This window comes from Thermobia domestica, chromosome 18 (assembly GCF_964235325.1).
Source record: "Thermobia domestica chromosome 18, izTheDome1.hap1.1, whole genome shotgun sequence".
In the NCBI taxonomy this organism is placed as follows: Eukaryota; Metazoa; Arthropoda; class Insecta; order Zygentoma; family Lepismatidae; genus Thermobia; species Thermobia domestica.
This window is the reverse complement of record NC_137471.1, coordinates 19,868,561-19,895,862: the sequence shown is the minus strand read 5'-3', so window position 1 is coordinate 19,895,862 and position 27,302 is coordinate 19,868,561. Positions and strand designations below refer to the sequence as shown.

Below are 27,302 nucleotides of genomic sequence, written 5' to 3'. Positions count from 1 at the left end.
ACCAACGCACACGGTGTTTGTCCACCACAAAGTTCACTCGGCTCAAACTGGGATCGAACCAAAGACCACATACATCAGAGGTGAACGATCTACCGCTGAGTCGTCGCGGCCCCCTATAATAAAAGAATATGTAGAAAAGTGGCTATCTACTTCATTTATAAAATATATAGAATTCCCTAGCTTCTATGCAACCTGCAGAGTAGCAAAGAAATGTTGGTTGGCTATAATAAAAGGATGTGTTGATATTCTTACTGCAAAATTGAATCGCGTGATACCGTTTACTGTATTAATTAATTAATTAATTAATTAATTAATTAATTAATTTCTCTAATTTCCAAACACAAGCGTACATGCTAATTTAACGTGGATTACGAGATTCTCCTTCTCTTTATAAATCTACAATAACAATGAGAAGGCATTGATTAGTCAGTTGATTTGCAATTTTGCGTCCCTTTCCAACATCAAACCTGTATGAGACGTGAACCTTTACTTTGAGGTAGAATCTTAATCACTGGAATGTGCTCAAATTTTTAAAATTCTCCCACACCGGCAATCGAACTCGAGATCCCGTACGGCAAAAGCGCAAGCGCTAGCCATTAGACAAGCGTAGAAGGATACAGTGGAAAAAGAAATTGGAAGTAAATTCACCAGGACCTACATTTAAAAGGTATCATCCCAGTATTCGCTTAGTGCGGAGTTTCTTAACCTGGGGGTCACGATTGGTAGGAGGTCTCAAGAGGAACACATGGGGGCCGAAAACTCAGATGAAAAGAAAATATAAAAAAATAATGGAAACCTAGTAAGGAAAAATATTTTTAATGATTATTTTGGATTTCTTATTGTGATATATCCTACAATACTTCTGTAACCATCTTTATAGAGGTACTTAGTGAGTACTTCAAATTATATGCCCATAGCCAAACAACCTCTACAAAAAATGTTGCGTGAGTACCTTAGGATTCTGAAACATGTATTTTTGGATAGCGCATATATTAGTTTCTAAGAGAAGTCTTGACCCGACTACGGTAGGTCTCATAGTTTTGGGAAACTTCATGTTTTTCAAGTTTTCGGGAACCTATAACTTCGAAAGAAAGCATTTGTGCACCCAGGTTAGTCTATAGTATTCGTCTTATCTTGGTGTCAGGTGTTGTTTTGAAACACCCTGTATATATATATAGATATAGATAGATAGATAGATAGATAGATAGATAGATAGATAGATAGATAGATAGATAGATAGATAGATAGATAGATAGATAGATAGATATTCGTAATTATTGTCAAACTTTTCTTCCTATTCCTAATAACGCTTTCACACACACACACACACACACACACACACACATATATATATATATATATATATATATATATATATATATATATATATATATATATATATATGACAGCCTTTGACAGGATAAGAGGTCATCGAATTGGATCCCGGGATATCCCGATCTCGAGGGTAGTATGCCTTATGACAAATCTACGCCTTTTATTAAGTTTGCTTATGAGTAAGAATTCAAAGCTTTTTTCTAAAAAAAAAAAAAAGGAAAAGAAAAAGAAAAAAGAAAAGAAAAAAGAAAAAACAGAAAGGTGAGATTTTATTAAACAATACTGTACTTCTTTTCTCACTAGTTGTGAGTTTTATTGATTTATATTTCTTTTTTCCCTCTCTCTTTTTTGTCTAAAAGAACAGATAAAGTTTAAAGGCACCAACTGGAAAGCTCAAAGTTAGTTGTTCTATTTGTAATCTAATTTTGAGGCTTCAACTGTTTCTGTTATTCTTCTTTCTTCTCAGAAGTAGAAGGACAGTCTTTTGTTTTCACAAAGAACTAAGTGGCGTTCTCTTGTGAGTTAAACTTATTATTATTTTTGCTTCCACTTCTCTTATTCGCCAAATAACCATCACCACCCTCAAAAATATATGATATAGAGAAACAATATTCTCGTGTTTTGTTTCTGTGCTGGTTTATAAAATGTGTTTACGCGTATTTCGTTTTAAATCGTTGTTGAATGAATTTTATCCAATTGGAAGTCGAGTATATTAATGTAGGTTGTTGTATATACGTATCCTCTTTAACAATCTTCTTTGTAAAATAAAGTAAAAAATCATAAAGCAGTGGCGGATATTCAGGGAAATTAGCGTTTTTTTTTTTTTTTGTTACGAAGTAAAGGAAGAAGTTAAGTTACCTAATATACTAAAAGGAAAAAGACTTAGGCTTACTAATTACACATCAATTAGTACATTAGGTAGATATTCTTCACTTAGTACAGTGATGGGCAAACTATGGCTCGCGGGCTAGATGTGACCCCTTGAAACGTCCTATCCGACCCGCACATAGAATTCACAGGAAATCCTGAAAAGTTTTTGACAGAATAAGAGGTCATTGGATTGGATCCAGGAATATCCCGATCTCGAGGCTAGTATGCTTAAGCACTAACCTATGCCTTTTTATTAAGTTTTGCTTATGAGTATTTAGGATTTAAATTTTTGAGATTTCGGTAGCTATGTCACGTTTTGAGGGATGATGTCCCTCGGCGAGCACACTATCCTGGGAAAGGGAAGGATGAAACGATTCGGGAATCGGCCTGGGGTCTTAAAGTTAGGTACCACCCCGGCATTTGCCTGGTGTGAATGAGAAAAACCCAGTAAAACCTCATTCAGGGTGGCTAACCTAAAAAAAATCTTTTTACATTTTTTCGACCGAGTGCCCCCACCGGGAAACCAACCCGGGACTGCTCGCACCGAAGGCGAGAGTGTTAGCCACTACGCCACGCGAAGCCATGTATGTATGTCTCCTATATCGAAGCTCAATTACATTCTGCTGCCAGTACGAGAAACTATCCATTTTCACAATTTCTGTACGTACTACCCGTAGGACGCTTTGTTCTTCCGATGGATGCTTGGACGTTCTATCAATTTAACGTCAAAAAGCTTCAAGTTTTTCACGATTTCTAATAACACTTTTGATAAAAAGAATAAATAAAGTAAATACTTTTTAAAACATACTTTATTTAAAGAAATTAATAAACAAAATAAATCACTAAATCAAAACTAAAAAGTAATAAATAATTCTGTTCTCAAAGAGCTGCATTAAAAAAAATTTCTGATTATGTATGACTTAAAAAAAGCATGGGGAGCGCTCTCATAAACAATCATTTGGCTTACGTGAGAATTCAAGAATTTGTAAATTGATTGTATATGAAAGCTCTCCTCATGCTTTCTTTTGTAAAAGAACTATTTATGCCTGACGAAAAAGAAAAGCATGGGGAGCATTCTCATAACCAATCACTTGATTTCCATGAGAATTGAAGAATTTATAAATTGATTGAGTATGATAGCGCTCCCAATGTTTTCTTTTTTAAAATAACTATTTATGCCTGACGAAAAAGAAAAGCGTGGGGAGCATTCTCATAAACAATCACTTGACTTACGTGAGAATTCAAGAATTTGTAAATTGATTGTATATGAAAGCTCTCCTCATGTTTTCTTTTTTAAAAGAACTATTTATGCCTGACGAAAAAGAAAAGCATGGGTAGCATTCTCATAAACAATCACTTGATTTCCATGAGAATTGAAGGATTTATAAATTGGTTGTGTATAATAGCGCTCCCAATGTTTTCTTTTTATAAAAAAAAATCTATTTATGCATGACTAAAAATAAAAGCATGGGGAGCACTTTCATAAACAATAACTTGACTTACATGAAAATTAAAAAATTTGTAAATTGATTGTAATGAGAACACTCCCCATGCTTTGTTTTTTAAACATCTATTTATGCATAACTAAAAAGAAAAGCATGAGGAGCATTCTCATAAACAATGACTTGATTTACATGAGAATTGAAAAATATATAAACGGCTTTTATGTGAGAGCGCTTCCCATGCTTTTAATTTTAGTCATGCATAAATATATTTTTAAAAGTAATTTTCTTGAAAACAGATAGAGTTCGAGTTATTTTTTAAAGAATGCAGTTTTTTTAAAAGAAAATGTCATTTTATTTATTTTTTATATAGGTTCATCGTACCCACAATATATTCCATTTACCACTTTGAGTCTCAGTATTTTATCTGAATAATTTGGAGGTATATTCTGGTTTCAGTATTGGATAAGAACATCTTTCCTTATATTTTTATTACTTTCTTTTGTAATATAATGTGTGCATATTTTCTAGAACTCTTGCCCTAACTTTAATTCCGAAGGTTTTTTTTTCAACAGAAGCTTATTGTAGTTTTACAATGCAAATGAAATTCACTGGTTTATTTGCTACAATATGTATAGTGGCCCCACATAACGTAGTCGCTAACATTCTCACCTTTGAAGCGAGCGATCCCGGTTTCGATTCCCGGTGGAAACACTTGGTCCAAAGGTATAAATATTTCTTTCAGGTCAGGCGTCCTGAGTGAGGTTATTCCTGAGTTTTCTTCATTCACACTAGGAAAATTTTGGGATGGTACAGAATATTTAGATCTTAGGCTCATTCATTTCTTCCTTCCCCCTTTCCCGAATAATGTGCTCGGCGAGGAATATAGTCCCTCTTACGTGAAGGTCTTTAGGTTATAGATGCCTCTAATGCCCATGAATATGTATAAATAAATATTATGTGTATAATCTATCCAGAAACATAGTGACTAATGCTGATTGTTATATTTTGTGTCTTTGCAGGAGCCACGTTCACCATTCTGACTCTGCTGGCCAGTCTGAATAGCTGCGTCAACCCATGGATCTACTTAACCTTTAACCGTGACCTGTTAAAATTGTTGCTTCAAGTTGTAAACTGCCAAGGACGAGAGAAGCGGAGCAGCGGCTTCGACCGAAACACTGTGCTTCGAAGCTCATCCATGTCTGACAGTCGAGGCCCGAAAGCAGCCGTTACGGTAATGACGTCGACTAAGAGTAACGGCAGAGCCAAGTCTACGTGGGTGGAGATTACGCCCTCGCCAAAGAAGAAGCGCCGAGACAGAAATCCGTCCGTAAATCATCCGTCGGCCAAAGACCAGGAGGCGGAAGAGAGGGTCGAACTCAGGGAATGGGAGAAGCGAAAGCAAAAAAGAAGCAGCGTCGAGAAAATCAACTGACATCGGCTTTGGTCACAAAAGAGTGAAATTATCATTGTGTCAACTAAAATATAGGCAACACTGAAAATAAAATAAGTACGAGGCGTGTTGAGAAACTTCTCAAATTACTCTCGAAGGTGATTGGCAGAGCCGCTAGCGATACTAATGCAGTGTGATAGGAAATTTAAAGTTTGAAGTGACACACAAAGATCTTCACAAAATTTCAATTAGTAACGTTAGTAAATTACTGAAAATTACCCATCTGTGCATACTAGTGATACCAACAGCCATTAATATTGTCCACCAGATCACGGCACAAAAGCCACTAGTCACATTAAAACCTTCCATAATCCATATAATAATTTTTAAAAAATCCTTTTATTTATTTCACCCATTCGCTTTTATGAGTTACGGAGGTTAAGACTGGATTTCATAATGTACACTCATGTCCAAAATGATTCTCGCATATCTATAACTGTCTTGTTGTGGCAATATAATTTGATAATGACTTTGCAGGGTACTTTTAATACTAATACTATGTGTATAATCGGGAAATGTATAGTTGTAGTAAATTTCATAGGAAAAGAATTATAAATATGAAAATTATGATGAGTAAAACAAAATGTTGATAAATGAACAAGAAAGTTTGATTTTCGTTTTATTGTTCTTATTTACTGCTCTTTTCACATGAAATTTGCCACACGCATGTCTTTGCCAATTATACACATACTAATATTATAAGAAATACCGGGCGAATTCGTTATGAAATTATATTCCTACAACAACATATTTATAGACATGTGACAATAATTTTGGACATGAGTGTACACTGAAATCTCGAAAATAGTGGCTAATTAATATTATATTGTGGGCAGATTAATGTTTAAATTTCCCGCCATACTGCTTTAATGTTGCAATCGGACTCCGCCTGCCATCTAGTGTACTGTTTCAAGACGTTAATGTATTGTGATACACCTCGTAACGTTAAGTGGGGGGGAAAAATCTCCTAAACATTTTACTTAGTGAACAATTTTCTGTCACCGGCGACCTTAAACGATCCAAAGGAACATTTTCGTGTTATACTCAATTTAGTGTAGTGTAAAGACATGTTCAAAACTTGTTAAAGAATTGGAAATCGGAGATCTTTCATATATATGTATAAAGGAAAGAAAATATGTATATTATAAGAAATTTTTGCTCCTGCACAGTAAGTGCGAATAATTGTTAGTATTATTATTATTGAAACTAATACATGACGAATATATATTTAAAAATGCTTTGTAATTAACAAGAAGTGTTTCGAATCAAAGGGAATTTGTTAGTGTTTTCTCCCATGAATGAATAATACTGCTGAACAATACTGCATCTTTAATTTTGTATTACAATATATGTATTACTTTAATAACGCAAGAGATAGTAGGCCCAACAGTGGGAAATGGTAGGCCAACAATCTGCCAACGTTGGCCGCTTTGAAGAGAATTTGTCCACGAATTCAATTGCCAATGTTACAAAGAAGTAAAAATATGATTAGAATGTGCGAGGTCGATACTGTTGGATAAATGATAAAGGATGTTCCTATAAAGAAATGCCCGCCATTTCTTTTCTAGTAAATTGGCAGCACTGAATGTTACATGATTTCTATCTGTTGTCTTTGTAGTTAGTAGTCACGGAACACCAACTAACACATGATCGTCATCTGTTTTCTGTGCAGGTAGGAATGGAATTACACATACCATATTTGTAATAAGTTTTCACTATGATAACACGCTGCTTCGCACTTGAAGCACTCAATTCCTACTTCTACAGATAAATGATCATGTGCTGTTCAGCGTTCCGTGACTACTAACGCTCAGTGCTGCCAACTTACTAGAACCGAAAACGCGGCCATTTCTAAAGTTTCGTTCTTTATTGGACACCCTTTACAATTTAAGCTACGTTCAGTCAATGTATTTCTTAACTTTAATTTTTTTTTTTTACCAATCCCCATCCATATGCCGACAACTAGCCAACGTAGGACACACTAAGCGTGTTCCTACGGATTATTGTACGTTAGAAGAATTTATTTTTGCATAAAATTAAGCGATTTGGTAATCATAGTCTTAGCAAATTTCAATGGAATTTCATTGTGTTCTTAAATAACAGGAGGAATTGGCATAATTTAGAATATTCTGTCGACGTGCTACTAGAACTGTTCTGACAATCTTATGATGTGAAAAGACTCTTAAAATGTTTTCGCCACCACTTCTTTTAATTTCTTGTAACAATAGACAATCCCATAATTTTAGAAACTAGACCACTCAATGCTTTAAAATGCTAATTAATGAATAAAATGCTTTTTTTTTTCAAGGGCTTTAGTATGGGTCAGAAATTTGAGTTCCCATCAAATTATTAAGTTTAAAATCGTTTCTTATTTTTTTCCTTATAAGAAAAACAATTCACAACAGTAATCCCTTTATTAAGTAGGTTCGAATCGAACTGGGGTTCGGGGGCGTCGAACCCCAGTTTTTTAAATGTTAAAAATAACTGAAGCTATTATTTATATATTTTGGAAGCTATTATTTATATATTTTATACTAAACTTATGATATACCTATCATAGTCTGGGCTCTGGTTGCCTCCCCCCAGTTTTTACCTCTAGATCCACCACTGTAATATTAAGTATTATTTTCAAGATGCCATCTTGCTTATTTTCTAAATGTTTATTGTTTTTTTATTGTATTTACGTTCTAGTCTATAAGTTTAGAAAGAAAAATAGTGGAGAACGTAGGAAAAACTTCATTAATTTATTTTTCAGTCAAGGTTATAATTTTCTCTCTCTAAGAAAGTATTAAGGACATTTGAGATGAAATGAAAAATTGGGTTAACTCATTTTTGGAAATGATTCTGAAACAAAATTTAAGTTTATAGCTCATCTAGTTAATTGGAAATTCCTCTAACTACAAATGAGCTACTGTAAAAGTTGTACAGTAATATTGTTATAATGTTTGTCAAAGTTGGTTTCACAAAAGATGTGAATTAATTCTTTAAATCTATATCTGTTTGATTTTCTTATTACTGTATGTACTTTTATCCTCGTTTGAAATCTTACTTGTAATTTGTGATGCTAAGGAAATAATTTCAGGGCAAGGCAGGAAGATTTTTGAAGTAAAGTCTGAAATGAGAAATAATTAAATATTTAAAAAAAAACTAACAAGTTAGCGACACAGAATAAAATTCCAGGCTGTACTATAGTTTGTGAGACTTAACTTGAACCACTTATATGAAAACCATTTGATTGGTCTAGTAAGTAGCGTTTTGTCAGAGCACATGCTTAACAAGCTAATTTAATAAAAATGTGACTGATGTAGCCGTGTAGATGTTATTAGTTGACAGCAGTGTCAACTCTAGAGAAGGAGCAATGTTTGATACCCTCCGCCCTCTGCCCCGAGATATGTTGTATTGTGATATAGGTCAAGTAGATTTAGTGTTTGATGAAGATAACGTTAAGTTGCCAAAACAGTAACACTGTATTTTAGTTTTAATAAATAAGTGAAGTGCATATACTCTGGTCAAAAAAGTTTTAGTTATTCTTATTATTTTCGGTATACAAAAATAGCTCCATTCCAAAAGATGTCTCTGCTTGTATGAAGTAAAGTTTTCCCCTTCTCTGATACAAAATTAAAACTTGTATCGTCACTAGTTAATAGCCATCATACCAAATAAGAACATGCTCGTTTTCATGGACAATCCCAAAGATTAAATTAAAGAAATAACGAGAGATGTTGTCAGAATAGTATTTCTAGTTTTTTTTGGCCATATCAATATCACGGCAACAGCGCGGAATACATGGATCAAGTTAAGTCTGACGAACTCTAAGTGAAGTAGTTCAGTGGAGCATATAATGATATTCTGATCTTGACACTCTTTTGTATCATTGTACTTTTTGTGGTATTTTCAATACTCTCTCTCTCTCTCTCTCTCTCTCTCTTTCTCTCTCTCTCTGTCTGTCTGTCTATCTGTTTCTCTCTCTCTCTCTTTCTTTCTTAAGTCTCTAAATTTGTTTGACTTAAGTATTACTTCCATATACTTGTTATATAATAAACATTAAATTAAATATTTATAACTTTTTCTATTTAATACTTGAGTATTTCAATTGTCTCTCTATCCTCATTGTATATCGTTCTGTTTTCGAACAAAGAATAGTTATGAATGTCTGTTTTTTTTTTATCTACGTGTGAATGATGTAGTAACGTTTCGTTTATACAGCAAATGTTTTGTGTTTGTTTTAAATGTTTAAGAATTTAAACACTATTATAACATTTGTGAAGAACATTGGTATTCTTTCAAAGGACATACTCCTCAAAATTTGTGGATCTCTTTGTATGAAATACAAAGGTTGCCCATAATTATATTTATGATGTTTCAAATATTGTGGTAAAGAAACTAGCAACATAACTTAAAAAAATGAACATATAAATACATTACTCTCATACCTTACCTTACGACAATGTTAAGTCACTTTTCTCCACGGCATAGTCTACCAATGCACTCTCCAAGTCGATACTAGGGATGGCCAGAACCGGTTCCTGGCGGAACCGGTTTTCGGGTCTGAATGGATCCGGTTCTAGAAGATCCGGTTCCGAAACTGGTTCTTCGGATCCAGGTCTGGAACCGGTTCTTCGGATCCAGGTATAGAACCGGTTCTTCGGATCCAGGTCTGGAACCGGTTCTGAAAACCGGATCTCCAGGAACCGAAACTTTGTGACCATCCTTACGCTAAACCCGAGCTGCTGGCAGGCTGTGAACAGTGTGCTAGATGAAATGGTGGAAGCGACAGGCAGGCGCCCAGGCGGCGGCCGCTTGTCTCATTTGGCTAAATAAACTGGGTAACTGGCAAACTCATTGGCTAAACAGGCAAACTGGCCAACTCATTTGGCTAAACACCCACTGGTGGACCAAAATTTTTTTTCTGGGGGCACAAGCGGGTCTGGGCGGGTGAACTTTGTGTCTCCTTTACGGGTCTTCGGGGGCTTTCGGATCCAGGTCTGAAACCGGTTCCTAAGATCTGGTTCTGGAAACGGTTCTAAAATCCGGATCTTCGAGAACCGGTTCCGCCGGAACCGGAACTTTGTGGCCATCCCTAGTCGATACCTGCCTGGAGACGAACTGCAACGTTGTCACAAAGCAACTTGACAGGCCCGTACTGGTATCTTGTGGAACTCTTCTGTGATAGCTTCCCGTAGTTCGACCAAATTGCGTATATGATGTTGACACACTTTGTCCTTTGAGTGCACTTTGTTGATACACTCCATAAGAAAAAGCCAGGTTTTTGGTTCAAATCGGGAGATCGAGCTGGCCATTCCTCAGAACCATTTCGACCGTTCCAGCGGTTCGGGAATGTTTCGTTTAGTCACTCTCTCGCACTGCTATGACACACTAAGGTTCTAAGTCCAGTGACTATTATCATCATTCTCAGGGTACCCAGAATTGTCATCTCGAAACATTTTTTTTGTCCACAATTATAAATACTACAGTCAATCAAACATCATATACATTATTACCGGCAACCTGAATTCAGTGTAATAAGATAGGCAATGCGAGGTTGAAATGTTGGGTAAATGACAGCGAATTGTCGGTTGACCAACACACACACGCGCTGTAAACTAGATTGGATCAAGGTATTTCTCACTTGTATGTTTCAATTGTTTAAACAGAATGTTCCTTTTGTCTGTTTCTGTAACATTGCAACAGTAGGATTTGGTAGTTGTAATTTACAGGTTCTCGCAATTATATAATTTTAAGCAGTGTTGTAAACTATAACAGTGTTCATCATATCTCAGGAGACGGTTGAGATATCCAATTGCTAGAAATGGCATTATGATATTCCACGTTTATTGAAAACTATCTATGTGTCTCGTGTGTAATACTTATCCAAGCATTTTTTTCTGGAATGATACATTTTAAAGAGAGTAAAATTTTCAACCTTGTCTAACCTAGTTCCTATTTGTTAGATATACGTCTTGTCATGGTCACAGTATTCAACAGTAAAGATACTTACGACATGCATGGACGCATTCATCTCACTTGCGTTATAACTGCTGTAGAGTCTTACAAGATTGGGATATTTATGGATATTTTTGATACTGTAGTGTTCTCAGTTTGTAACATTGGATTTTAAAAATGTGATATTGATGTTTTTGTGTTATATGTTCGGTTGGCTACAAAACTTTATGTTCGGTTGACTACCCTGTTAATCTAGTGGTATTGAAGAGAATGCCAAATAATGTTTTTTTTTTCTAGCGATATTTGCGTGTTAGAAAATGTCAGTGATATTTATTAGTTGGTTTAAAAGTTACAAGAGAGTTTCAAGTTATTGGTCGAATCAGAAAGTGAGAGGACTCAAGGCACAACATATAGCCTGAGAAGTCATTTGTATGAAATATGATCACTGTATCACTGCTCCACTCTGCTCCGTTATTATCCTTCTGAATACGGCCTTGTTCCCCATATAATTACATATTTTTATTACGTCAAGTTAATTTCCAACTGTATATATGTATACGTCTTCACTTTTTTTATTATTGTATTAATGCCACTGTAATGTTTATATTCAATGAATAATAAACTTACTCAAAACACATCTTTTTCCATATTGCATGATCACTCATATTATGTGCAAATAGGATCCTTATAGTGGATATGAAACTCGCCATACAACTGTGTTTACCTGGTTGTCTACTCTAGAGCATTATTATTGCTAGTGTTGTGACAATTATTATATTAATTTTATTCCCATTATTGTAACGGTCTCTATTGCAAAGATAATTCTTACAATTACTTGTTTAATGAAACAATTATTTTATGTTCAATTAATTTTCCAAACAAATGTTCGTTATTCGATCAATGTGTTCCTTATTCAAATAATTTGACGAACAAAACATTCGTTATTCAAATACGGTAATTATGAGAACAAAATGTTCGTTATTCAAATAATTATACGAACGAAACGCTCGTTATTCAAATAATTATTCGGACAAAACGCTCGTTATTCGAACAAAACGTTCATTATTTAAATAATGATTGGAACAAAACGTTCGTTATTTAAATAATTATTGGAACAAAGCGTTCGTTATTCAAATACTCATTCGAACAAAACGTTCGTTATTCAAATACTCATTCGAACAAAACGTTCGTTATTCAAGTATATTATTGGAACAAAACTTTCGTTATTTAAATAAATATTCAAATAAAACGTTCGTTATTTAAATAATTATTTAAACAAAACGTTCGTTATTTAAATAAATATTCAAATAAAACGTCCGTTATTTAAATAATTATTCAAACAATATGTTCGTTATTTAAATAACTATTCAAACAAAACGTTCGTTATTTAAATAATTATTCAAATAATGTGTTCATTATTCAAATAATTATACAAATAAAACGTTCGTTATTTTAATAATTATTCAAACAATATATTCGTTATTGAAATTATGGAAAGAAAATGTTCATTATACAAAAAATTATTCGAGAATTGTTGTTTATTGGGTTGAATTATCACTTTTTCGATAATAATTTTCGTCGAAAGATATATCATTCAAGTATTCAAATTTTAACAACACTGAAATTTTGCCATTTGGTTTATTTTGACATTGCAGCTGGTTATTCCATAAACTTAGAAAGGAAAACAGCTTTTAATGAATTTTGTTCACACAAAGATGTTAAATAGAAGAATGTTATGTAGTAACAGATCATATTCAAGCAGTCGTTCTTTCAGAAAAAAAATGTGCCGGGGAGCATACTTAGTATTCTTGGGGGGAGGCACTGCTGGTACTATTCTATTTATTATTATATTATAGATGTATTATTTTGGTCTCCTCCATGGGAGCACTCTCAGAGCTCCGGGGAGGCAGTGCTTCCCCCCCCCCAAAAAAAAAACATGTCTGGAAGGAACACTGTACTCAAACAGTTGGCTAGTATTCTAGTTAATGTTATATCTAACCAATTGCCTCTTACAGTTTAGAAATATAACTAAATGTGACATATGGAAGTTCTCAGGGATATAATGAAATATTATTTTAGTATTCACACATGTGGTGAAGATATAGTATGTCTGTGTTATGCATGTTAGTAGTTCATTGTTTCCTGTGCGTATTTTCTAGTTACCTAACGCAACAATTTCGTCAGAGAAGTAAGTCAGTTGGGTTTAGAACAGAGAATTTTCAGGATCGTTCGATTACATAAATAATATCTTCTTAAACTGCTGGCTTACTTGTGTAATTTCAATAATTTCTGAATTCCTTTATGAGTTTTTTTAATTTTAGAAAGTTAAGAACAGTCTTTCACATTTCTTTAAAATATAAAAGAAAAATATAGTGTTTTTCACCAATTAAATCCACAAAAAATCAAGTAATCTTTTATACTAGTATGTATATGTACTGTTTACTAACGTAAGTTAGGGTACAGTCTTAACCACTGGTCTTAAATTACTGCTGTTAGCTGGTGATTGATATATCAATTAGCAATCAAAGACGGCTCTACACAGTGGCGGCTCTTAAGGGAATAAAGATAATTAAGGTTAGGGAATTAACATCCTAAGAAGTTAAATTATCACTAGGAGGTGAGAATGGAAACAACTTATCTAACGTATTAATTGTGATATACAGAAATTATACATTACCTAAGTTTTTTTTTCCCCTTAATTTGTACATATCAAATTTTACATTTGTTTTTACTGATGTGACATCCCTTAAAAACCTTCCAATGGTTTCGCGTTTGTTCATTTGAACTCCATCTGTGGTTAATTATGCAGGGTTTTACAGGGAGAAATGTGTGAGCGAGCGGTAATACCAACCTATGGGAAAAATTCCCTTTTGTGGGATTTTTAACATTAATTTTTGAAATAGGGATGAAAGGCAATTTTCGTCAAAATCAGCACATGCGGGATTTTTTACATATTTAATTTATCGAAGGCAAGAAAGTTCTCTAAATAAGCGGAAAGTAGGCTAAGTACGCATGAGAACAGTTTCCTTGCATCTCCAGCAGTTTAGAATATTACCCTAATATAATCATAATATTGTATAATCAAATTAAATTAAAATAATATTAAATTTATAAATATGTCAATTCATTTTGAAAAATATGAAATTAAGTCTTTCAATTTTACGTCCCACGGTTATATCATGTGGGCTAAAGGAGACAGTGATGATGAGAATGAAGAAAGTGGGAGGAAACGGAAAAACCCCGAGTAAACCAACGCATGTAGTGTTCGTATACCACAAAGTTCATTTGACGCGATCTGACATCGAATCATGGACCCCACGACTAGCGGCAAACGCTACCACAAAGGACCGCCGGCCCTCAAAAGTCATTTCGAAAGTGAAACATTTAATTAAAATTTAAAAAGTAAATCTGTAAAATTACTTAATTAAAAATATCGGTTCATTTGAAAGAAAACGGGACAACAATTATACGAATAAATCAAAAGGCTGAAAACTAAATATGTATAAATACTTACCACCTTTGAGGAGTGGTCGTTAACACGATGAGTGGCGAAGACACGTTAAAAAAAAAAAAAAAAAAAACTTGCAATGTTTAAAACTGTAAATCCCTATTTGTTCATGTTAGCTCCGCTAAAGTAAATCTGAACGATATATATTTTAATTCTAGTATCAATTAGTGTCAATTACCCGCTTCGCTGGGTTGAAATTAAGAAAATTTAGTAATATGTTCCGTTACTCAGTCACAATTTATATCTTCCCCTCCCACAAGTTGGGGGCTGTATTTGGATTTAAACAGCTTCGCAAGTGTCACTGTTCATTTTAGCGACCCCGAAAACCATGAATTCGACACTAATATCGGTCATTTTCGATTTTTTTAAATATATCTAACCCTCACCCAAGTTGCGGGGCTGAATTTGGATTTAAACGGTATCGGAAGTGTCACTGTTCATCTCAGCGACCCCGAAAACTATTGATTTGACACTAATATAGCATTTTCGATCACTTTTATATATCTCCCCTACCAAAGTTGTAGGGCTGAATCAAGGGCGCCGATTTCAATGTAAATTTGGGGGGGGGGCATTCAGATGCAGAAGGTGTATATGTAAGGATTTTAAGACAAATTGCATTCAAATTATGCCAAATATTGTATATTCATAAATACAATAGGGGGGCCGCATGAGTTTTGGGGGGGCTCGGGCCCCCAGGATCGGCGCCCTTGGGCTGAATTTGGATCAGAAGTGTCATTGTTCACTTCAGCGACCTCGAAAAACGATGGACTTGGCATTAATATCGGTCATTTTTGATCATTTTCATATATATATCTCCCTCTCCCCTTCCCAGAAGTTGGGACAGAATTTGGATTTAAACGTCATTGGAAGTGCGACTGCTCATCTCAACGACCTCGGTTTGATACTAATATCGATTATTTTCTATCAGTTTCATGTATCTCCCCACTCCCCTTTCCCTAAGTTTAACCGTTAAAGTGAAATGATAGAAACCATCCCAAGAGTTCCGAGCCTCATCTGTATTGAAAATTTGATCGAGATCGGTCGAGCGGTTTAAGAGTTATTAAATCACAAAGATAGACGCTTTTATTTATATTTATATAGACAGATAGTTAAGTTACAAGGAGGAAAATCGAGTTATGTTCGAAATAGTCACAATATAAAGTAATGAATAATAGAGATGGCAACAATGTTAGTGTTGCCAATGAATTTGATTATTAACTCTCTCTCAATTTGTTGTAACTTTTTTTACAAGTGTAGTTGAAAAAGTTATTTGTTTTCTCTGTTGTTAACTGAGATGAATATTGTCAACGAATTTAATAATAATTCGTAAGGAAAAAGAAACGCTTATATTTTCTACTGTGTAGTTACTGTCTTGACATAAATACGTTATAATGACTTTCTTCATATTTATTATTAATGGCTGCGTCATCTTTGCGTGTAAATTTTCATGTCATATCTATATTACTTGTTCCTTGTATACAGAGTGATTCTCGTCGGGTGTGCTCAATTTTATACACGTATGTACAATAAACAGATGTAAAATAGTTCTTCAAAATCTTAATAGATTGAAAAATTCATTTTTTTTAAATAAATGTTTTGCTACGTTATGTGTTGTTAAAGTAATGTTTCAATGTAACACCCTTTAACTTTATACTTTTACGTTGTTACATCCTTGGGCAACAGAAGTTATAAAGCAAGTTATAGGCCGTTCCTCACCATGCTATTTCGCCTGTATGAGAGGTGAAACACACACAGGACGACTCCACCGCGTTTCCAGTTAAACACTGTTCGATTAGCCCATGTTTTGTTCTAACTGCTATGACAATATATTCTTGACAGTCAGTCCTGTTAAATTACAGAATAGTAACTTCCTAACAGTGGCGGATCGAGCCCTGGATCGGGGAGGCCTAGGTCCCCCATTATTTTGAGTGACAAAATTAATTTAAAGTATTATTTATATGTTTTTGAAAGTTTATTGTAAACTTATATATATATATATATCATAGTTTGGGTTCTTGCTGTATCTCCCAGTTTTCATCTTCTAGATCCACCACTGTTTGCCAAGAATTTTGATCGGCAAGGCAGGCTAAGTATAACGATGAAATATTCAATGGCAGAATAATGTACAGTAGCCCTCATACGTAGCCGAGGGACTCGAAACGCACCTTTGGTGGGCCAATTCCCCGGTTCTGATCCTGATAGTGTTACTTCGATCAGAAATAAACTAGTGCAGAACAGAAGTCGTTTTTAACTTAACTCAATCTCCAACAAGAGTAGCCCCAGTCCTTTTTTGAAGATAGTGAGCCCCAATGAGAAGCCAAGGGGGGGGGGGCAACGGCAGTAGGATAGCGAACTCGGTCTGCAAATTGGTCATTTCTGAACCCCGGTAGGTTTATGATTCCACTTTCCATATAGGTCTCATCTTATGCAACCTCAATGCTAAAAAAAAAAAAGGGGGAGAGGCCAGTGGCGTCATTGAAGAGGAGACAGGGAGAAATTACTACCCGAGTTTGATATAATAGAAAATGTAAAACTCTACTTACATTAGTCGATAATATTGCCTCTTCCTCCAAACAAAATGGAAATGACACTTCTGAAAGTATTATTAATACTGTGAAGACCATGCATTAGAAATCTCTGAAAATTAAAAAAAAATATGCATATATCTAATTAAGATAACACGTAGAGACCAGAAGATAACATGTATAAATCTTCACTATTCCTTTTGTACGTTGTTTCATTTCGAAACCACTGATACTCGTAGTTCCATTTCTGGGGGGCCGCGGTGGCTCAGTGGTAGAGCGTTCATCTCTGGTGCTAGGGGTCCCGGGTTCGATCCCAGCCCCCGCCAAGTGAACTTTGTGGTGGACAAATACCGTGTGCGTGGGTTTTCTCAGGGTACTCCCGTTTCTTCCCACTTTCTTCATTCCACCATTTCATTCATTACTCATCATCACCGTCTCCTTTAGCCTAACCGGCATAACCGTGGGACGTAAAACTCAAAGATTTCATTTCATTTTTTTTCGTAGTTCCATTTCTGTACAGGAGATAGCAACAGTAATCAATACTGTGACGTGGTTTCATGGTGTAATATACGGGAAATAGTGAAAAAAAAAATTAAATATGTTGTTTCATGATATCCACCGGGATACAAATGGTTAAGTTCGAACCAACTAGCCAACAATAAACCTTGTTCAAGATATCCTCTATAACTATTTATGATTTTTGTGATCATTGGTTTTTCCGTGTCGAAACGAAACAGTACAATAAATTTGTAGTAGATTCGCTAAATTGAGCTCAAAATTCAATTAACACTTTACCTCCTGACTAGAATCACTGTTTCCAACTACGAATTCTTTTAAACTCTAAAGTAAAATTACTTCAGATTATTAAATGTTCAATTTGTGTTGTGCAACAGTTCGAAGCTATGTACATTTGTGTCATTTTGTATTTTATCTGTTAATAAGTTTCATCTCATTGCACTTATCGTTAATTGAATACCATTCTGTAATTGTGCTGAAAACAAAACACAACATGACAATTTGTGTCTAGTAATACTGTGTTTTAAAGTAATTTTACTCAACAGTAGTCATAATGGTGATTATTAAATATCGTAATAAACAATCACACTGGCTTTAAAAGGTATAGTAATCAGCAAAAGTATATATATAACTTTCCCACTGAGTCATCTTTTTGACATTAGTTTCGATGTAAGTTATTAGATTTGACTGCAATTAGCGCTGTATCTTGCCCTTATCTTCACTGTCACAAGCACTCGAAGAAGTAAGTCGAGACCATACGCATTTAAAATTGAAAATGTGTAGTCAGAACAACGTGAGTTCCGTCACCAAGAGTGGCGGTTCCTGAGGGAAGTCACGTCGGTAAAAATCAACTGTTATCGTGACAAGCTGGGGAAAGAAAACCTTTTAAATTGTATTCAATACTCAGTACTACAGACAACCTTTGTTCCGTTAGTTTTTATAGATAAAATTCTAATTCCCATCAATGTGGCTTACCTCAAGATACGCCACTAATCATCTTTGTTTTCAGTTTTCATGACTGGAGTTTAATGCCTCCCAAATTCTCTTCATAACCTAGGTAAAATTCACACTGCCAATAATATCTGGTTTTTCCCAAATTGTCGAGAATTACGATCCAAGTATTTGATCCAATTTGGTGGAAAAAGTAGACCAGTGCGAATACGGCGTTGTCTTATTTAACTAGAGTCAGGAATAACAGTAAATGCATGTTTAATATATGTTAAATCAGGTATGAATAAAAGTAAGGAAATATATGTACTTTTGTTACTCTCTGTACCATTATTATAAATATAATTGTATTATTTTCTTGCTCGAAACTTTTTTAACTATCAAATTTTGAATAAAAAGATTCGTCCATGTAAATAATAATTAACAAATAATAGCTAAATATTATTAAAAGAACATTATATGTTATTCAATATTTGAATGTAATATTATTATTAATAAAAACATGTAAATAATATATATAGATATACGTATATGTTAGAAATAAAAAAATAAATGATTTTTAAAATGTTACTTTTGATGTTATGTATTTTTCTATAAAGAAAGTAAATAAATAAATAATAAATTTATTTCATTGATGTAGTGTAGTACAGTGGTTGTTTCACGTGGTATAATTATACTATAAAACTTGTATAATTGAGGAACAAGAAATTATTCCCACAAAAAATAATCTTCTCTTGAGAACAAAAGCTGATGTTAAGCTATTCAGTATTTTGGCAAAAGGTGAGAAACTCTCTAACGATATTTATACATATATCCTTTCCACTTCGTTGTATTATTTAAAAGACAATAAAAGCAAACTATATGAATATATATATTTATTTATTTATTGTTTGATCCAGAGTAGTGAATATATATCTCTTTATTTATTGTTTGATGCAGAGTGGTGAATATATATCTCTTTATTTATTGTTTGCTGTAGAGTAGTGAATATATATCTCTTTATTTATTATTTGCTGCAGAGTAAAAATGAAATGAAATCTTTGAGTTTTACGTCCCACGGTTATGCCTGTTAGGCTAAAGAAGACGGTAATAATGAGTAATGAATGAAATGGTGGAATGAAGAAAGTGGGAGGAAACGGGAGCACCCAGAGAAAACCCACGCACACGGTGTTTGTCCACCACAAAGTTCACTTGGCGGAGGCTGGGATCGAACCGGAACCCCAAACAGAAGAGGTGAACACTCTACCACTGAGCCACCGCGGCCCTCTTGCTGCAGAGTAGTGAATATATATCTCTTTATTTATTGTTCGATGCAGAGTAGTGAATATATATATATATATATATATATATATATATATATATATATATATATATATATATATATATCTTTATTTATTGTTTGATGCAATGCAGAGTAGTAAGTATACATGTTTATTTATTTTTTGATACAGAGTAGTGGATATATAAATGTCTTTATTTATTGTTTGATGGAGAATAGTGAATATATATCTCTTCATTTACTGTTTGATGCAGAGTAGTGGATATATATCTCTTTATTTATTATTTGATACCGAGTAGTGGATTTCAATCTTTCTGCACTCATGGAGTGGTAAAATACATTCTATTTAGGTGCTTAATTAGTAATGGCTTACTCTTGGCGAACTACTAGAAAGAATTGTTGAAAAATTATAATTCTGTCACTAATTTCCTTCTTATTAACCCCTAAAAGATTACCGCTGGGCGATATGAAAATATATCACTTGGCATAGATAAAATTGAAGGGAGCCACCAGAAGTAATTGTTGAATTTTTTCAATTCTTCTACAATTTGTATAAATACGGTTTCCGGATGTTTGACATAAAGTGCAGGAAACACAAACAAACCTATGATAGGTGGCCACTAAATAGCACGAATGCTGTCTAACCGAGTCAGGACAGGGTGAAGCTGGTGGTTGCTTCCGACAGGAGCAGGTGTCAACGATGATGAATATACGCTTAAGCGAGAGTAGTGGAAAGAAGTGGATTTTGACAATGATACTAGAGCTCTTGTCATGGTTTCATACTAGTAACGCTCCAATTGTAAACATAAAATATAGGTTCAGTACACTGTGCAGAAATATACCTCCGGTGAAAATGAAAAATTAGCATCTTATAGAGTCAACCTTTATATGCACTTACTTATTTTATCTGTCGTAAAGAACTTGTAATGATTTTACACTAGTGACCCTACACTTGTAAACCTAAAATACAGCTGTATCACTCTGTATTTAACTCTGTTGCCCGCAGAAGTTTGTTCCTTATAAACATGTCTTTTCATGCAAAGTACTGAATTTTACCTGTAAGTCTTTCAAAACGTGGTGCGCCCAAAGAACACCAGCACCATTTAATTTAAAGATTTATTTTCATTTACTGGTGATGTGGTGTCTTGTTGAAGTAAGCGATCCTCAATGATGCGAATCCGTGGGGAAAATACCATTTCGTGGGAATTTTTGACATTAATTAGTCTATACGGAATGAGATAAAGGGAATTTTCGTCAAAATTGATAGCGTATATGGGATTTTTCATTATATGTATAACCACTTCAATAAGATTCTTTACGATCAAGAAGCAGACATAATGAGTCATCAATAAGAGTGTCAGTGTTGTCAACTTTTAGTCTAAAGTCTTTTCTTGGTTAGACAGAGTCCATACTAATACCCCATCAGGAAGTCGCGGTTGGAAGGAGGGATTGCCGTCGTCGATGGCGCCGGCACCCGTCCGCGGCGGCATGACGATCTACTTGCTCAAAGTTGCCGACCTCTTGCCGAGGCTGCAAGCGGTCTAAAATCGTAAAATAAAATGCCCTTTGCCGACTGTTGCCGACCGTCAGAGTCGGCAAAACAGTCGAAAAGGCCTCTTTCCGACCCTCTGCCGACTCCTTATGCCGGCCTTTTTTCGACGGCGGCGCCAGTGCGTTTACTGTGCCTTTACAGCTGTTTGCCGACTGCTCGGCAAGGCAACTTTCCGACGGCGACGCCGGCCATTTAATGCTCATTTCCGGCTTTTTGCCAACTGCTTGGCAAGGCAACTATTCGTCACGGTCGAAAATCGCGCGGAAAGACTCAGGTGTCCGGCACCGGCAATCCGACCGCGACATCTGGTCGGCATAGACAAATTGTCCGACTATAGGCGCCAGGATCCTGATGGGGTAAGGAGTGATTTAATCACATGTGATTCTTAAAAATTAAGCAGCGAGAAACGGAATTTGTGCTGTGGTATTTGAAGAAAGAAGAACTGAACACTGAACGAATGAAAGAAATAAATCAAAATATCAGAGGAGAAACATTTAATTTCTAAACGTTTCGCAAGAAATGTATGAATAACAAAGCTTTTGTAGTGTCCTTCGGTTCGGTATAAGGTCATGGCACAAAGGTGTGATGGAGTCACTCAATTTCAGACAAAAAAAAAAAATATTTGTTCTCAATTAAGGAAAATACTCACAAACTATTTTATGAACGTAGAAGATGGAAACGTAGGGTGTATTGGTAATTCACTCCAAAAATCGAAAAAAGTATCATACGTCATACGTAAACCTCATTTCTATAATTATTACTCTTATTATTATTAGCAACAATACTAGTACAAAGTGGGAAATCAAGATACAAAATGGAGGTGAGATTTTGCATCTGGAGGTGAGATTTTATAACGTTTCAGGTTGGCATCACTGGCGATCCTTCCTCATTCCTTTCACCAATTTTAACCAGTGTATTACTTTGGTGAGGCGTATATAAATACGAGGTGTGTTCGAAAAGTATTGAACCTTTAGTTGTCAAAAAATACATTTACTGATTTTGAAATCCGAAACGTTAACCCGCTTCAAAGTACTCTTCTTGGTAATGCACACACTTCTCGTAGCACTCCTGCTATTGCTGGAAACAGTTCTGAAACAGTTTTGGGAATGGTGAGCAACTGCGCCACGGCATTCTGCATTATGTCTTCTCTTGTCTCAAATCGGGTCCCTTTTTAGTGGCATTTTCAACTTGGGGAAATAACTAAAAGTCACACGGAGGCATGTCAGGTGAGTAGGGAGCCTGAAGACACACAGGAATGTTGTGTTTGGCGATGAAAGCCTAAATCAAATTTCACGGATACCGTCCTCATGTCCAAATTCTCGTTCAAAATTGAATGTACCGATTCGATTGAATGGTTTCCGCTTGGGTATCCCCAAATTCTCGTTCAAAATTGAATGTACCGATTCGATTGAATGGTTTCCGCTTGGGTAACCCCAAATTCTCGTTCAAAATTGAATGTACCGATTCGATTGAATGGTTTCCGCTTGGGTATCCCCAAATTCTCGTTCAAAATTGAATGTACCGATTCGATTGAATGGTTTCCGCTTGGGTATCCCCAAATTCTCGTTCAAAATTGAATGTACCGATTCGATTGAATGGTTTCCGCTTAGGTATCCCCAAATTCTCGTTCAAAATTGAATGTACCGATTCGATTGAATGGTTTCCGCTTGGGTATCCCCAAATTCTCGTTCAAAATTGAATGTACCGATTCGATTGAATGGTTTCCGCTTGGGTATCCCCAAATTCTCGTTCAAAATTAAATGTACCGATTCGATTGAATGGTTTCCGCTTGGGTATCCCCAAATTCTCGTTCAAAATTGAATGTACCGATTCGATTGAATGGTTTCCGCTTGGGTATCCCCAAATTCTCGTTCAAAATTAAATGTACCGATTCGATTGAATGGTTTCCGCTTGGGTATCCCCAAATTCTCGTTCAAAATTGAATGTACCGATTCGATTGAATGGTTTCCGCTTGGGTATCCCCAAATTCTCGTTCAAAGTTGAATGTACCGATTCGATTTAATGGTTTCCGCTTGGGTATCGCCAAGCTTTTGGCAAAATTTGATGCAATATCGATTTTTTTTCTGTCATTTTACAAAATCAACTGAAATCCTACGATGACTCACTACACGTGTTGACTCATTGACTGACTACCAGCGACTGACTCTCTCTGCAAGTGGGCAAAATTTTACATCTCCGCATGAGTGCCCTCTCTATATCTACTCTAAAAGAAAGTCTCCCGCCTTTCATTGGCTTACGCGGGAAAAAAAGAAGTTTGATACTTTTTGAACACACCTAGTATATGTCTTTATCATACATCCAACCAGAGATCCAAACAAAAAATATCCAGATTCTGGAGAAATCGAGCAAATTTTGGGAGGCCTCTCCCTCCCGGGAAAGATGACAAATATTTGAACTTCGAATTATGCAAATAACTCTCAAAATAAAACATCTACTATGTTTTCACAAAAATCGGAGCACTTTTACGTAATATTGAGGAAAATATTTCATTTGTAATCGATAGGGGAGAGGGATTAACTCTCTCATTATTTACCTATCTCTGCTTCAGCACTAAAAAAAGATTGGAAATCGTTAACAAAAAGATGCGTCACATTCTACCAAAATCTATCTATTCTACATTATGAAAGCTATTGTAGAACATACTGTATATATGGTGTCAGACCACAAGAAAATAAAAAGTTCAATTACCAAAAATGTGTGAAAAGAACAATAATAAAATTTGTACGATATGCTTAATTACATGGAAAAGGGTTTGGATACAAAATCCCGTGGCCAGAACTTCGCGGCCAAAATCTCGCCGCCCAAATTTTCGCCTGATTTTTTTTTTTTTTTTTTTTTTTACAGAAATTTTCTTGGAAATATTTTTTTTTTAATTGGGGAAAGGGAATTCACACTACCATTTTTGACCCATTTTAAGTCCAAGCAGTAAAGATGATTGAGAATCGAACAAAAACATTTGCACTTTATTAAACCAAAAATGAATTATTTTATTTCACAAATGTTTTGTGCGTTTTTTTTTTTAACATCATATAGCGCACATATGCGAGCAATGCGGAAGGGGAGGGGATATGTTAATCTTCATTGATATCCAAACTCAAACCCAAGGATTGGAGATTGTGGGTTTATTTTACATGTGGGCATTCATTTTAAAGCAGTCAATATTTTTTCGCTTCCAATATCTAAAGTAAAAGTGTTACTTAAGCCTATTATTGTTATTTATAATATGGAACTGCATATCAATAAACCCATTCGGTAAATTTTATGAAGAGGTTTCATCCCGCAAAGTTTTGGCCACGCGAGATTCTGGCAAGGCGAGATTTTGGCTTGCAGGGGTTTGTGCGATGAGATTTTGGGCCTGCGAGGTTTTGTCCATGCGGGGTTTAGGCCTGCGAGATGTTTGGCGGCGATGTTTGGAGATTTTGTCCGTATCCCATCTAAAAGTGTCCACTGTTTACGTTATAAGAATTATTTAGAATTTCTAGACATAAATATTCTAAACTTGATTCAAAGCTTAAAATAGACATATTAAATACGAGGTATGTCATAAATGTTCAAAAAGTTGACTTGATTCTCTTGTGCTATGAAATGAAATATTTGAGTTTTACGGCCCTCACTTATGCCGGTCAGGCTAAAGGGAACGTTGATGATAAGAAATGAGTGAAATGACGGAATGAAGAAAGTGGGGTAAACGGAAGAATCCCGAGGAAACTCACGCAAGCGGTATTTGTTCACCATAAAGTTCACTCGGCGCGAGCTAGGATCGAAACGTGGACCCCAAACATCAGAAATGAACGCTCTACCACTGATCCATTGCGGCCCCTCTTTTGTGCTATGATTGCACCTTATTTTAAAAAGCAAATAATCACGGTGTACATTAGGATTGGTGACTCATTTATTGTAGGCTGGTTTCAGCTCCAAGTAATGGGAGGGTACCATATCATAGGCACCGACTTTTAAGTTCCTCGCTGGGTGCTCATTCATCAGAACTATTATTATTATTATTATTATTATTATTATTATTATTATTATTATTATTATTATTATTATTATTATTATTATTATTATTATTAATATTTATAATAATAATAATAATAATAATAATAATAATAATAATAATAATAATAATAATAATAATAATAATAATAATAATAATAATAATAATATTTTAGTAGATCCAATAGACCAGTGGTTCCTAAATTCTTCCTGAGAGGCGAGAAGCTATCATAATATGCTGAAATAAAATGAACAGTGAAATTACTTTTAAAATGAAATCTTTAAGTTTTACGTCCTACGGTTATGCCGGTTAGGCTGAAGGAGACGGTGATGATGAAAGATGAGTGAAATGATGGAATGAAGAAAGTGGGAGGAAACGAGAGAACCCCGAGGAAACCCATGAGCATGGTGTTTGTCCACCACAAAGTCCACACGGCGCGAGCTGGGATCGAACCAAGCACCGGAGGTGAACGCTCTACCACTGAACCACCGCACCCCAAAAAAGAATACTTTTAAATAGCAAAGCGTAAAAAAAAAAAACTATTTTAATTTATTTTGGCATAATTTCCTAAACGTTATATTCAATAAAATTCCTAAACATTAAGGTTTTGTTTGTGATTTTCAAACGGGTTTAGCAATAATGGCCGAAGTAAGATGGAAAAAGATATTAAAAACAATAATAATTATGATTAAACCTTTAGAACGTTTGAGAATAATTTGAGTGAAAATAGAAAATGATTCGACTGTCTTGTAATTTATGTACAGGCATTTTAAGGTTTTTAAAAACATAAAGTTCTTTAAAGAAATAATTATACATAATTACACTCACAAATTATTATTATCTTTGTAATGTTATATCGCTCGATCCTTGATAAGCCGTAAACGTGAATTCAATAAATATGTATTGATAAATGGTTATTCAACACATATGGATCCCTATCTGAAATTTAATCGTACGCAATATATCTGTCTTTATTCACGGCCTGAAAGACTAACTTCATAGTTAATTTCAATGCAAAAGTTCGATGGATGTTCAGCACCCTTTAAAAACATCCAATGGCTGCTAGAGCCCCGAAACAACCATGTACTCGGCACCTATATATATCATATTAGGTCGAGCTCTCTCGTGACTACGCGGTTAGTGTACCCGCCTTTGACGTGGGAGACCCAGGCTTGATTCCCGGCGGGAGTTCATGTGGTTCGGATTCCACGTTAATCAGTAGGTCCACGTCTCATATAGCCTCGCTGCTGAACGGGACGCTAAACTAAAATCACGTCAATGATATTAAGGCAAAATGGAATAATTATAAGGTACATAATCATAGAGTATATAATCTTTACCCTGGAAGGAGCCAGCAGTAGAAAAGTTGACGATTAATTTCAATTCCAAGCACTGGAGATGATTGTGATACCTCAAACAATTTGCGCCATATTGCATCAAAATCTAACATTTTCTCTTACAAGAGTTATCATGGATATATATTTTTTTTTTTAATTTGAAGGATAGAAATATTCATCTTACATTAGGGGGTAATTTGGAGGCTCATCTCTGACTGTTTCTAATCCCAAACACTAAGGACTGAAGGAAAGTCTTTTAAAATTGTTTCCAACTCTATCAAAATCGAATAATTTTTACGAAATATCTTAGAGTCAGATATGTATATATAGAGAAATAGATCTTCGGGTTCCGGATTCACCCGTGAAATTCCAGCTTTTCTGTAAATATAATCTAATTTATTCTCACATTGAATTTGAACAATTCAGAAAGCTTTAGACTAGCGAAATAAATTCCTACGTGGTACTTTTTCTCTTATTGCATGTATGGGAGGCGTTGATTCTTTGCTCTTCAGGAGGCGCGGTGGTTCAGTGGTAGAGCGTTCACCTCTGATGCCTGCAGACCTTGGTTCGATCCCAGAT

At 35.0% G+C, this 27,302-nt stretch overlaps 1 protein-coding gene across 1 annotated transcript in view; it reads left to right on the top strand.

Moving 5' to 3' along the window:
* LOC145675708 (oxytocin receptor-like) overlaps nt 1-9,111 on the top strand; it is a 431,243-nt gene extending 422,132 nt beyond the window's left edge. The window contains exon 4 of the mRNA XM_081746323.1: nt 4,670-9,111. Within this exon, the coding sequence (XP_081602449.1) occupies nt 4,670-5,082 (413 nt within the window). The 3' untranslated portion in view covers nt 5,083-9,111. The remainder of the gene's footprint in view (nt 1-4,669) is intronic.
* Nucleotides 9,112-27,302: the final 18,191 nt, after the last annotated feature.